At 45.3% G+C, this 14,307-nt stretch overlaps 1 protein-coding gene across 3 annotated transcripts in view; it reads left to right on the forward strand.

The window, feature by feature from the left end:
• Positions 1-14,307, forward strand: part of LOC129819426 (roundabout homolog 3-like) — a 306,994-nt gene that overhangs the window by 259,633 nt on the left and 33,054 nt on the right. For all 3 annotated transcript variants that reach the window (XM_055875763.1, XM_055875764.1, XM_055875768.1), the window contains exons 7-8: positions 262-386; positions 4,263-4,434. In XM_055875763.1, the coding sequence (XP_055731738.1) occupies positions 262-386; positions 4,263-4,434 (297 nt within the window). The remainder of the gene's footprint in view (positions 1-261; positions 387-4,262; positions 4,435-14,307) is intronic.

Raw genomic sequence — 14,307 nt, forward strand, 5'->3', positions numbered from 1 at the left:
TGTGTGTGTGTGTGTGTGTTATCCTCACACAGTGTTTTGGTGGGCCCCTAAGAATTACACACGTGCACAGTGTCAGTGGTGACAGCTTGGTGGACATACACAGTGCATGCAGACCTGACACACACTCACATTAAGAAAGGGTCACTCACATACGTGCACACACATCCTGACATGGAGAAATGAGTTAACACACAGTCCAGCAGAAATAAAAACATGCACATCTTTTTAGATATTCTAACATACTCTTCCCTCTCTCTACAGTGCCCCCTCAGATCGTTGTTCGACCCCGGGACCAGATCACAGCCCAGGGTCGCACCGTAACCTTCCTCTGTGGCACCAAGGGCAACCCTCCACCCGCTGTGTTCTGGCAGAAAGAAGGCAGCCAGGTAAGACACACACCATGGAATATTGTATCAGGTCAGGTCACAGTTGTTCTGTATACACCAATATGACCACTCCACTGTGGAAACTGGTGTTCAGTCAGCATGGTTTTGGCACAAAATGGCTGCCATGGATACAGATAAGTAAAAAGTTCATGGTGGATAAAGTTACCACATAATATAAACCTCCTTATGAAAACTGGTACAATATAAACACAATTCATTGGTATCATTAAAACATGGTTTAAAAATTGCCATGCGAACACGAACCTGGTTCGATTCCAGGTTGTATCACAACCGTCCGTAATTGGGAGTCCCATAGGGCGGCTCACAACGTCGTTAGGGTTTGGCTGGGGTAGGCCGTCATTCTAAATAAGAATGTGTTCTTAACTGACTTGCCTAGTTAAATAAAGGTCATCCTAAGGAGAACCTTATCTAGTCTATCTGTCATGTTCTTGGCTCTGCTAGCGTTGAATGTTGCTATCAGGCTCTGCTTTCTCTCGGTTGAGCGCAGTCCCTGGGCAAGTCACACTGAGAAACACACACATTGAATGAATTGTTGGATAGTATTTTAACTCAGCAGCTATACTCTTCCTGGGGTCCACAAAAGATGGCATATATGGCGTCATGTCTGATTAAAAACGTATGCACACACACACACACACACACACACACACACACACACACACACACACACACACACACACACACACACACACACACACACACACACTGGTGAACTCTAGTGTCTGTGGTGTAATGTGCAATCCCCTTGATATATTACACTTTCTCACCAGGAGTATATAGGCTCCTTAGGCATCGGAGAGAGTATGTGTGTGTGTGTGTCACTGTTAGAATCCAGAGGGTTCTGCGAAGCCTCAACATGCTGAAAGGCCTGGTGGGAGTGTGTGCATGGGAGCCTGTAGCACCGCTCTTAGGGACAGATGAGGGGGAGAGATGGAGAGATGAAGAGGGCGAAGGTGGAAAGAGGGAGTGAGGGGTTGGTTGGTATAGCTAGAGAGTGGGAGATGTAGAAACAGAGAGTTGTCAATGAGAAAGAGGGTAGGGAATGGGAAAAGTAGATGAAAGCAGAAGGAAAGAGCGAAGGATTGTATGTGGGAGTACTGTATAGGAGGTGCAGAGAGAGAGAGGGAAAGAGGGAGGGAGAGATAGAGCGCCCCCCTTTGTAGCCCTGCCAGGGCTGTGTTAGATAACACCAAACTGCCTGGCTCTAAATAGCACAAGACCCATGGAGAGCAGAACTGAGGGCTTCTCTTTGGTCTAACTGTCTCTGGGCAGCGAAATTATTCCCTCTATCCCTCTGTGCCCCTCTCCTCCCTCTTTATATCCCTCCCTCTATTCCTCTGTGACCCTCTTCTCCCTCTATCCCTCCCTCTAAGCATCACTGTGGACCCCTCCCTTTCTCACTCCTTCTCTGCCTCTCTCCATCACACACAATTATACCTTCACCCTTGACCTCTTACCATGGGCTCTCCACCGATCAGCTCTAAGCCTCTTCGAGGACAGAGTCAAAGAGCATCGCACTCCTGGAACCCCGCGAAATACACATCGGAGGCAACGAAAACCAAACACACATATAGTACCAGTCAAAAGTTTGGACACACCTACGCATTCAAGGGTTTTCTTGATTTTTAAAATGTTCTACATTGTAGAATAAGTGAAGACATCATAACTATGAAATAACACATATGGAATCATGCAGTAACCAAAAAAGTGTTAAACACTGAGATTCTTCAAAGTAGCCACCCTTTGCCTTAATGACAGCTTTGCACACTCTTGGCATTCTATCAACTAGCTTCATGAGGTAGTCACCTGGAATGCATTTCAATTAATAGGTGTGCATGTTTAAAAGTAAATTTGTGTAATTTCAGGTCAGTCAAGGTCAGTCAATCCGGAAATTTTAACGTGCAGTCGCAAAAACCATCAAGAGTGATGCTGAAACTGGCTCTCATGAAGACCGGCACAAGAAAGGAAGACCCAGAGTTACCTCTGCTGCAGAGGATACGTTCATTAGAGTTACCAGCTTCAGAGATTGCAGCCCAAATAAATACACAGAGTTCAAGTAACAGACACATCTCAACATCAACTGTTCAGAGGAGACTGCTTGAGTCAGGACTTTGTGGTCGAATTCCTGCAAATAAACCACTACTAAAGGACACCAATAACAAGAAGAGACTTACTTGGGTTAAGAAACATGAGCAATGGACATTAAACCGGTGGAAATCTGTCGTTTGGTCTTTTGAGTCCTAATTTCAGATTTTTGGTTCCTACTTCTGTGTCTTTGTGCGAGACAGAGTAGGTAAATGAATGATCTCCGCATGTGTAGTTCCCACCGTGAAGCATGGAGGAGGAGGTGTGATGGTGATTTAGAATTCAAGGCACACTTAACCAGCATGGCTACCACAGCATTCTGCAACGATACACCATCCCATCTGGTTTGTGCTTAGTGGGACTATCATGTGTTTTTCTACAGGACAATTGCCCAACACACCTCCAAGCTGTGCAAGGGCTATTTGACAAAGAAGGAGAGTGATGGAGTGCTGCATCAGATGACCTGGCCTCCACAATCACCCGACCTCAACCCAATGGAGATGGTTTGGGATGAGTTGGTCCGCAGAGTGAAGAAAAAGCAGCCAAAAAGTGCTCAGCATATGTGGGAACTCCTTCAAGACTGTTGGAAAAGCATTCCGGGTGAATCTGGTTGAGAGAATGCCAAGCGCGTGCAAAAGGTGGCTACTTTGAAGAATATAAAATATATTTTCAGTTGTTTAACACTTTTCCCCCCACTATTCTACAATGTAGAAAATAGTAAAAATAAAGAAAAACCCTTGAATGAGTACGTGTGTCCAAACTTTTGACCTGTAGTGTATTTACACTGCATGCATGTAACAAACACACACACACACACACACACACACATACAGTGCCTTCAGAAAGTATTCACACCCCTTGACTTTTTCCACATTTTGTTGTGTTACAGTCTGCATTTAAAATTGATTAATTAGAGTTTTTGTGTCACTGGCCTTCACACCCATAATGTCAAAATGGAATTATGTTTTTAGAAATGTTTACAAAATCATAAAAAATGAAAAGCTGAAATGTCTTGAGTCAACAAGTATTCAACCTCTTTGTTATGGCAAGACTAAATGAGTTCAGTATAAAACATTTGCTTGTCACATAATACTTTGCATGGACTCTCTCTGTGTGCCATAATAATGTTTAACATGATTTTTGAATGACTACGTCATCTCTGTACCCCACACATACAATTATCTGTAAGGTCCCTCAGTCAAGCAGTGAATTTCAAACAAAGATTCAACCACAAAGACCAGGGAGGTTTTCCAATACCTCGCAAAGAAGGGCACTTATTTGTGGATCAGTAAAAATAAAAAAGCAGACATTGAATAACCCTTTGAGCAAGGTGAAGTTATTAATTACACTTTAGATGGTGTATCAATACACCCAGTCACTACAAAGATACATGCGTTCTTCCTAACTCAGTTGCCGGAGAGGAAGGAAACCGCTCAGGGATTTCACCATGAGGCCAACGGTGACTTTAAAACAGTTAGAGTTTAATGGCTGTGATAGGAAAAAAACTGAGGATGGATAAACAACTTTTTAGTTACTCCACAATACTAACCTAAATGACAGAGTGAAAAGAAGTTAGCTTGTACATAAGACAAATATCTCATTCTTACAATGACCTGAGCAAATTACAGTAAAAAATGATATGCTTTACCTTTGCGGACCAGTTTCAGCCTACCAGTTGTGTGACATGGTGTTGTGATGTTTTATCCCCCCTGTGCTGACTGGTTTCAGCCTACCTGTTATGTGGTGTTGTGTAATTTCCTGCCTCCCCAGATCCTGCTGTTCCCCATCCAGGAAGCTGCCCAGTCCGGCCGATACTCTGTGTCTCTGAGCGGGGAGCTGACCATCACAGACGTCCTCAGTGAGGACTCGGGATACTACATCTGTCAGGCCATCTCTGTGGCCGGGAGCATCCTCACCAAGGCCCTGCTGGAGGTCGAGAGTGGTGAGTGTCTGTGGGAGGAACACAAACACACACACACACACACTCCCAGATCTGTCGTAAATATATTGAAAAAGTGTTCAGGGACACATGAATGTACACACAAAGGATAGCACATAAACATGCAAGTGCAGATACACAAATATATCTGTTGTATATCAAGGTGCTCATACACACAAGTCAGGGACAGACACACACACACTCAGTCACAGCACATACACTGAGTGTACAAAGCATACATTTTTATTTTATTAATTTAACCTTTATTTAACTAGGCAAGTCCGTTAAGAACAAAATCTTATTTACAATGACGGCCTACCAAAAGGCCTCCTGCGGGGACGGGGGCTGGGATTAAATAAATAAAAATAAAAAATACATATAGGACAAAACACACATCACGACAAGAGAGACAACACAACACTACATGAAAAGAGACCTAAGACAACAACATAGCAAGGCAGCAACACATGACAACACAGCATGGTAGCAACACAACATGACAACAACATGGTAGCAGCACAAAACATGGTACAAATATTATTTGGCACAGACAACAGCACAAAGGGCAAGAAGGTAGACAACAGTACATCACGCAAATCAGCCACAACTGTCAGTAAGAGTGTCCATGATTGAGTCTTTGAATGAAGAGATTGAGATAAAACTATCCAGTATGAGGGTTTTTTTGCAGCTCGTTCCAGTCGCCAGCTGCAGCGATCTGAAAAGGTGCAACTCAATATTAGGAAAGTGTTCCTAATGTTTGGTATACTCAGTGTATCTACAGATAGCCCATAGATTCTAGGCAGATGTTTATGTTGACTTACCTCAAACGATTTGCTTTGGAACACAGAATGTGTAGAGGCAAAGGCATTGTGCTTCGGTGCATGTGAGGCTATACAGTACTGACTGTCTCGTTAAAGATTGGATTCCCACAGTGCCGTAAACACAAGTCATGCCAAAGCATCCAAAACAGCCTCAATGAGTGTGTGTGTCTGTGTGTGTGTTTCAGTTTGTGTGTCTTTGCGTGTGTGTGCCTTTGCGTGTGTGTGCCTTTTCGTGTGTGTGCCTTTGCGTGTGTGTGATTGCACACTAACCTCTAACGACAGAAACCTAGCATGAGTTTCTCAAGAGCAGTGGTTCCCAAACTTTTTATAGTCACGTACCCCTTCAAACATTCAACCTCCAGCTGCATACCCCCTAGCACCAGGGTCAGCGCACTCTCAAATGTTATTTTTTGCCATCATTGTAAGCCTGCCACACACACACTATACAATACATTTATTAAACATAAGAATGAGTGTGAGTTTTTGTAAAAAAACAGGCTCGTGGGAAGCGACAAAGTGCCCTTATAGGACCAGGGCACAAATAATATAATAATAATCAATCATTTTACTTATTTAACCGGTTATTTAACCGTCTTACACAGTAAACCTTGTATTGAAGAGAGTCTCAGTCTTAAATTATTTTCCATACACAGTCTGTGCCCGTATTTAGTTTTCATGCTAGTGAGGGCTGAGAATCCACTCTCACATACTGTAGGTACGTGGTTACAAAGGGCATCAGTGTCTTAACAGCGCGATTTGCCAAGACAGGATACTCTGAGCGCAGCCCAATCCAGAAATCTGGCAGTGGCTCCTGATTAAATTCATTTTTCACAGAACCACTTGTTGCAATTTCGATGAGGCTCTCTTGTTCAGATATCAGTAAGTGGACTGGAGGCAGGGCATGAAAGGGGTAACGAATCCAGTTGTTTGTGTCATCCGTTTCGGGAAAGTACCTGCATAATTGCTCACCCAACTCACTCAGGTGCTTCGCTATATCACATTTGACATTGTCCATAAGCTTGAGTTCATTTGCACACAAAAAATCATACAATGATGGAAAGACCTGTGTGTTGTCCTTGTTAATGCAGACAGAGAAGAACTCCAACTTCATAATCATAGCCTCAATTTTGTCCTGCACATTGAATATAGTTGCGGAGAGACACTGTAATCCTAGATTCAGATCATTCAGGCGTCAAAAAGTATCACCCAGATAGGCCAGTCGTGTGAGAAGCTCGTCATCTTGCAAGCGGTCAGACAAGTGAAAATTATGGTCAGTAAAGAAAACTTTAAGTTCGTCTCTCAATTAAAAACAATGTGTCAATACTTTGCCCCTTGATAACCAGTGCACTTCTGTATGTTGTAAAAGCCTTAAATGGTCGCTCCCCAAATCATTGCATAGTGCAGAAAATACACAAGAGTTTTTTCAAATGTATTTTTATTTCACCTTTATTTAACCAGGTAGGCCAGTTGAGAACAAGTTCTCATTTACAACTGCGACCTGGTCAAGATAAAGCAAAGTAGTGTGACAAAAACTATACAGAGTTACACATGGGATAAACAATGACAACGTCAATAACACAATAGAAAAATCTGTATACCGTGTGTGCAAATTAAGTAAGGAGGTAAGGCAATAAATAGACCATTAGTGGCGAAGTAATTACAATTGAGAAATTTACACTGGAGTGATAGATGTGCAGGTAGAAACACTGGTGTGCAAAAGAGCAAAAAAACTAAAACAAATATGGTAATGAGTTAGGTAGTTGGTTGGATGGGCTATTTACAGATGTGCTGTGTAAGCTGCTCTGACAGCTGACGCTTAAAGTTAGTGAGGGAGAAATACAGTTGAAGTCGGAAGTTTACATACACTTTGGTTGGAGTCATTAAAACTCGTTTTTCAACCACTCCACAAATTTCTTGTTAACAAACTATATTTTTGGCAAGTCGGTTAGGACATCTACTTTGTGCATGATACAAGTAATTTTCCCAACAATTGTTTACAGACAGATTATTTCACTTATAATTCACTGTATCACAATTCCAGTGGGTCAGAAGTTTACATACACTAAGTTGACTGTGCCCTTAAACAGCTTGGAAAATTCCAGAAAATTAAAGGATGTCATGGCTTTAGAAGCTTCTGATTGGCTAATTGACATCATTTGAGTCAGTTGGAGGTGTACCTGTGGATGTATTTCAAGGCCTACCTTCGAACTCAGTGCCTCTTTGCTTAACATCATAGGGAAATCAAAAGAAATCAGCCAAGACCTCAGAAAAATAATTGTAGACCTCCACAAGTTTGGTTCATCCTTCGGAGGAATTTCCAAACGCCTGAAGGTACCATGTTCATCTGTACAAACAATAGTATGCAAGTATAAACACCATGGGACCACGCAGCCTTCATACTGCTCAGGATGGAGACGCATTCTGTGTCCTAGAGATAAATGTACTTTGGTGTGAAAAGTGCAAATCAATCCCAGAACAACAGCAAAGGACCTTGTGAAGATGCTGGAGGAAACCGATACAAAAGTATCTATATCCACAGTAAAACGAGTCCTATATAGACATAACCTGAAAGGCCACTATGCAAGGAAGAAGCCACTGCTCCAAAACCGCCATAAAAAAGCAAGACTACGGTTTGCAACTGCACATGGGGACAAAGATCATACTTTTTTGAGAAATATCCTGTGGTCTGATGAAACAAAAATAGAACTGTTTGGCCATAATGACTATCGTTATGTTTGGAGGAAAAAGGGGGTGGCTTGCAAGCCGAAGAACACCATCCCAACCGTGAAGTACGGGGGTGGCAGCATCATGTTGTGGGTGTGCTTTGCTGCAGGAGGGACTGGTGCACTTCACAAAATAGATGGCATCATGAGGGAGGAACATCATGTGGATATATTGAAGCAACATCTCAAGACATCAGTCAGGAAGTTAAAGCTTGGTCGCAAATGGGTCTTCCAAATGGATAATGACCCCAGCATACTTTCAAAGTTGTGGCAAAATGGCTTAAGTACAACAAAGTAAATGTATTGGAGTGGCCATCACAAAGCCCTGACCTCAATCCTATAGAAAATTTGTGGGAGAACTGAGAAAGCGTGTGCGAGCAAGGAGGCTGTAACGATAATCCTCCTCCTCTTCATCAGAAGAGGAGGAGCAGGGATTGAACCAAGGTGCAGCGCGTTGAAATGACATGATGAATTTATTTAATAAGACAAAACGAACTATACTTGAAAATGATACAAAATAACAAAACGAAAGTAGACAGTCCTGAACGACGAACTTACATACAACGTGAAGAACGAAATTAACAGGAACAGACTACATGAAATGAACAAACCGTATACAGTCCCGTATGGTGCAAACATTGACACGGACACAGGAGACAACCACCCACAAACAAACAGTGTGAATGCCCTACCTAAATATGACTCTTAATTAGAGACAAACGCAAACCACCTGCCTCTAATCAAGAGCCCTACCAGGCAAACCAAAACCAACATAGAAACAGATAACATAGAATGCCCACCCAACCTCACGTCCTGACCAACTAACACACAAAAACTAACATAAATAGGTCAGGAACGTGACAGTACCCCCCCCACAAGGTGCGAACTCCGGACGCACCAGCACAAAGTCTAGGGGAGGGTCTGGGTGGGCATCTAACCACGGTGGTGGCTTAGGCTCCGGGCGCGGTTCCCACCCCACCATAATCCATCCTAACTTCCTCCCACAAAGAATGTCCACCCTCTTTCTTCCCCCACACAATTCTCTTAATAATATATTAAATAAGGATAACACCAGGACAGAGAGATAAATCAAGATAGAGGGATAGATAAGACTATAGAGATAGATGAAGATAGAGAGGGAGATTAGGATAGAGGGGCAACTCCGGACTGAAAGGCAGCTCCGGACAGAGAGACAGCTCTGGACTGATGGGCAGTTCTGGGTATCCAGCCTTTTCAGGCTGAAGGGCAGCTCATGGCTGACTGACGACTCTCGATGCTCATGGCTGGCTGACGGCTCTCGACGCTCATGGCAGGCTGACAGCTCTCGACGCTCATGGCAGGCTGACGGCTCTCGACGCTCATGGCAGGCTGACGGCTCTCGACGCTCATGGCAGGCTGACGGCTCTCGACGCTCATGGCAGGCTGACGGCTCTCGACGCTCATGGCAGGCTGACGGCTCTCGACGCTCATGGCAGGCTGACGGCTCACGACGCTCATGGCTCTCTGACGGCTCTGGCTGCTCATGGCTCTCTGACGGCTCTGGCTGCTCATGGCGCTCTGACGGCTCTGGCTGCTCATGGCTCGCTGGCGGCTCTGGCAGATCCTGTCTGGTTGGCGGCTCTGGCAGATCCTGTCTGGTTGGCGGCTCTGGCAGATCCTGTCTGGTTAGCGGCTCTGGCAGATCCTGTCTGGTTGGCGGCTCTGGCAGATCCTGTCTGGTTGGCGGCTCTGGCAGATCCTGTCTGGCTGACGGCTCTAGCGGCTCCTGTCTGGCTGATGGCTCTAGCGGCTCCTGTCTGGCTGACGGCTCTGTAGGCTCATGGCAGACGGGCGGCTTTGCAGGCTCATGGCAGACGGGCGGCTTTGCAGGCTCCTGGCAGACGGATGGCTCAGATGGCGCTGGGGAGACGGATGGCTCAGATGGCGCTGGGGAGACGGATGGCTCAGATGGCGCTGGGGAGACGGATGGCTCAGATGGCGCTGGGGAGACGGATGGCTCAGATGGCGCTGGGGAGACGGATGGCTCAGATGGCGCTGGGGAGACGGATGGCTCTGGCCGGATATGGCGCACTGTAGACCTGGTGCGTGACGCCGGAAATACCGGACCGTGCAGGCGTACTGGCTCTCTTGAGCATTGAGCCTGCCCAACCTTACCTGGTTGAATGCTCCCGGTCGCCCTGCCAGTGCGGCGAGGTGGAATAGCCCGCACTGGGCTATGCAGGCGAACCGGGGAAACCATGCGTAAGGCAGGTGCCATGTATGCCGGCCCGAGGAGACGCACTGGAGACCAGACGCGTTGAGCCGGCCTCATGACACCTGGCTCAAAGCCCAATCTAGCCCTACCAGTGCGGGGAGGTGGAATAACCCGCACTGGGCTATGCACACGTACAGGAGACACCGTGCGCTCTACTGCGTAACACGGTGTCTGCCCGTACTCCCGCTCTCCACGGTTAGCCTGGGAAATGGGCGCAGGTCTCCTACCTGCCCTTGGCCCACAACCCCTTAGCCCCCCCCCCAAGAAATTTTTGGGAATTACTCACGGGCTTTTCGGGCTTCCGTGCAAGACGCGTCCCCTCATAACTCCGGTTCTTCACTCCAGTAGCCTCTGCTCTCCTCAGTGCCTCCACCTGTTCCCATGGGAGGCGATCCCTTCCAGCCAGGATCTCCTCCCATGTGTAGCAACCTTTACCGTCCAATACATCGTCCCAAGTCCATTCCTCCTTCTTGCGCTGTCCCTTACTCCGTTTAAACCGCTGCTTGGCTCTGGATTGGTGGGTGGTTCTGTAACGATAATCCTCCTCCTCTTCATCAGAAGAGGAGGAGCAGGGATTGAACCAAGGTGCAGCGCGTTGAAATGACATGATGAATTTATTTAATAAGACAAAACGAACTATACTTGAAAATGATACAAAATAACAAAACGAAAGTAGACAGTCCTGAACGACGAACTTACATACAACGTGAAGAACGAAATTAACAGGAACAGACTACATGAAATGAACAAACCGTATACAGTCCCGTATGGTGCAAACATTGACACGGACACAGGAGACAACCACCCACAAACAAACAGTGTGAATGCCCTACCTAAATATGACTCTTAATTAGAGACAAACGCAAACCACCTGCCTCTAATCAAGAGCCCTACCAGGCAAACCAAAACCAACATAGAAACAGATAACATAGAATGCCCACCCAACCTCACGTCCTGACCAACTAACACACAAAAACTAACATAAATAGGTCAGGAACGTGACAGAGGCCTACATGCCTGCCTCCCTTACACCAGCTCTGTCAGGAGGAATGGGCCAAAATGAATCCAACTTATTGTGGGAAGCTTGTGGAAGGCTACCTGAAACGTTTGACCCAAGTTAAACCATTTAAAGTCAAAGCTACCAAATACTAATTGAGTGTAATTAAACTTCTGACCCACTGGTAATGTGATGAAAGAAATACAAGCTGAAATAAATCATTCTCTCTACTATTATTCTGACATTTCACATTCTCAAAATAATGTGGTGATCCTAACTGACCTAAGACAGGGAATAATTTTTACTAGCATTACATGTCAGGAATTGTGAAATACTGAGTTTAAATATATTTGGCTAAGGTGTATGTAAACTTCCGACTTCAACTGTAAGTCTCCAACTTCAGTGACTTATTTTTTGCAATTCGTTCCAGTCATTGGCAGCAGAGAACTGGAAGGAAAGGCAGCCAAAGAGGTGTTGGGTTTGGGGATGACCAGTGAAATATACCTGTTGGAGCGCAAGCTATGGGTGGGTGTTGCTATGGTGACCAGTGAGCTGAGATAAGGCGGAGCTTTACCTAGCAAGGTCTTGTAGATGACCTGGAGCCAGTGGGTTTGGCGTTGAATATGTAGTGAGGACCAGCCAACGAGAGCATACAGGTCAGAGTGGTGGGTAGTATATGGGGCTTTGGTGACAAAACTGATAGCACTGTGATAGACTGCATTCAATTTGCTGAGTAGAGTGTTGGAGATTATTTTGTAAATGACATTGCCGGAGTCAAGGATCTGTAGGATAGTCAGTTTTACGAGGGTATGTGTGGCAGCATGAGTGAAGGAGGCTTTGTTGCGAAATAGGAGGCTGATTCTAGATTTAACTTTGGATTGGAGATGCTTAATGAGAGTCTGGAAAGAAAGTTTACAGTCTAACCAGACACCTAGGTATTTATAGTTGTCCACATGTTTTAAGTCAGAACCATCCAGAGTAGTGATGCTAGTCGGGCGTGCAGGTGCGGGCAGCGATCAGTCGAAGAGCATGCATTTCGTTTTACTAGCATTTAAGAGCAGTTGGAGGCCACGAAAGGAGTGTTGTATGACGTTGAAGCTCGTTTTGATGTTTGTTAACACAGTGTCCAAAGAAGGGCCAGATATATACAGAATGTTGTCATCTGCGTAGAGGTGGATCAAAGAATCACCCGCAGCAAGAGCGACATCATTGATATATACGGAGAAAAGTGTCGGCCCGAGAATTGAACCCTGTGGCACCCCCATAGAGACTGCCAGAGGTCCGGACAACAGGCCCTCCGATTTGACACACTGATCTCTATCTGAGAAGTAGTTAGTGAACCAGGCGAGGCAGTCATTTGAGAAACCAAGGCTGTTGAGTCTGCCGATAAGAATACGGTGAGAGTCGAAAGCTTTGGCCAGGTCGATTAAGACAGCTGCACAGTACTGTCAATTATCGATGGTGGTTATGATATCATTTAGGACCTTGAGTGTGGCTGAGGTGCACCCGTCACCAGCTCAGAAACCAGATTGCATAACGGAGAAGGTACAGCATAACGGAGATGGTCGGTGGTCTGTTTGTCCACTTGGCTTTCGAAGACTTTAGAAAGGCAGGGCAGGATTGATATAGGTCTGTAACAGTTTGGGTCCAGAGTGTCTCCTCCTTTGAAGAGGGGGATGACAGCGGCCGCTTTCCAATCTTTAGGAATCTCAGACTATACAAAATAGAGGTTGAACAGATAGGGGTTGAAACAATAGCAACACATAATTTTAAGAAGAGAGGGTCCAGATTGTCTAGCCCAGCTGATTTGTAGGGGTCCAGATTTTGCAGCACGTTCAGAAAATAAGCTGTCTGAATTTGGGTGAAGGAGAAGTGGGGGTGGGGGCTTGGGCCAGTTGCTGCGGGGGGTGCAGAGCTGTTGGCCAGGGTTGGGATAGCATGGTGGAAAGCAGGCCAGCCGTAGAGAAATGCTTATTGGAATTCTCAATTATTGTGGATTTATCAGTGGTGACAGTGTTTCCTAGTCTCAGTGCAGGGGCCTTGCTTTAACACTTTAAGTTTTCACTGTATTGTCCAAAACGTATTTCAAGCTGTCAGACATTCCATTGGCAGCAAGAGCCTCTCAGTGGATGCTGCAGTGAATGTATGCAAGTGGCCTTGGGAACAACTGCTTGCACGCGTGTTACCACTCCACTATGTCTTCCTGTCATGGCTTTTGCACCATCAGTACAGATACCAACACACCTTGACCACCATTGTCCAATTGATGTCACAAAGCTGTCCAGTACTTTCAAAATATCCTCTCCTGTTGTCCTGGTTTCCAGTGGTTTGCAGAAGAGGAATGTCTGACAGCTTCCTTAATTGACCCCCCATAAACGTAACGGACATATACCAGGAGCTATGTCAGGCACGCCACAAAGCAGTAATTGTTTCAAAATATCTCCTGCCATGTCACTGATGCATTGTGGAACAGTGTTGTTTGATGAAGGCATTTCCTGTATAGTTTTTTGGGCCTTTCCTCCCAGCAGCAGGAATAATTGTATTTTAACTAGGCAAGTCAGTTAAGAACAAATTCTTATTTTCAATGATAGGCCTAGGAACAGTGGGTTCAGGGGCCTTGTTCAGGGGCAGAACGACAGATTTTTACCTTGTCAGCTCAAGGATTTGAACTTGCAACCTTTCAGTTATTAGTCCAATGCTCTAACCACTAGGCTACCTGCCGTCCCAATTAAGTCCTCCACAATAGTATGTTGCTTGCCTGTCCTAGCCACTCGGTAGCTCACCATATAAAACCCTTCTCGACCCTTTTTATAATGGTATCTGTTGCTCTTATACATGTCTTACTACTCGAAAGTCGTTTTAATTCTCGCAAAAAAACCTCAGTGGCTTATTTTTGGCATGTTTTGTTTCTGAATCTCTGCGCAAGAGTGAAGGTTTCATCGAGTTGTGAGATAGTACTTTTGCACATATAACACACTGTGGCTGAGGGAAGGCACTACTCCAAATATAAGTGAACCCCAAATCAATGTAGTTCTTATCATATTTGCGCCTCTTCGATGGTCCAACGTCCCTGTCTGTTGT

The sequence above is a fragment of the Salvelinus fontinalis genome, chromosome 2 (assembly GCF_029448725.1).
Source record: "Salvelinus fontinalis isolate EN_2023a chromosome 2, ASM2944872v1, whole genome shotgun sequence".
Taxonomy (NCBI): domain Eukaryota; kingdom Metazoa; phylum Chordata; class Actinopteri; order Salmoniformes; family Salmonidae; genus Salvelinus; species Salvelinus fontinalis.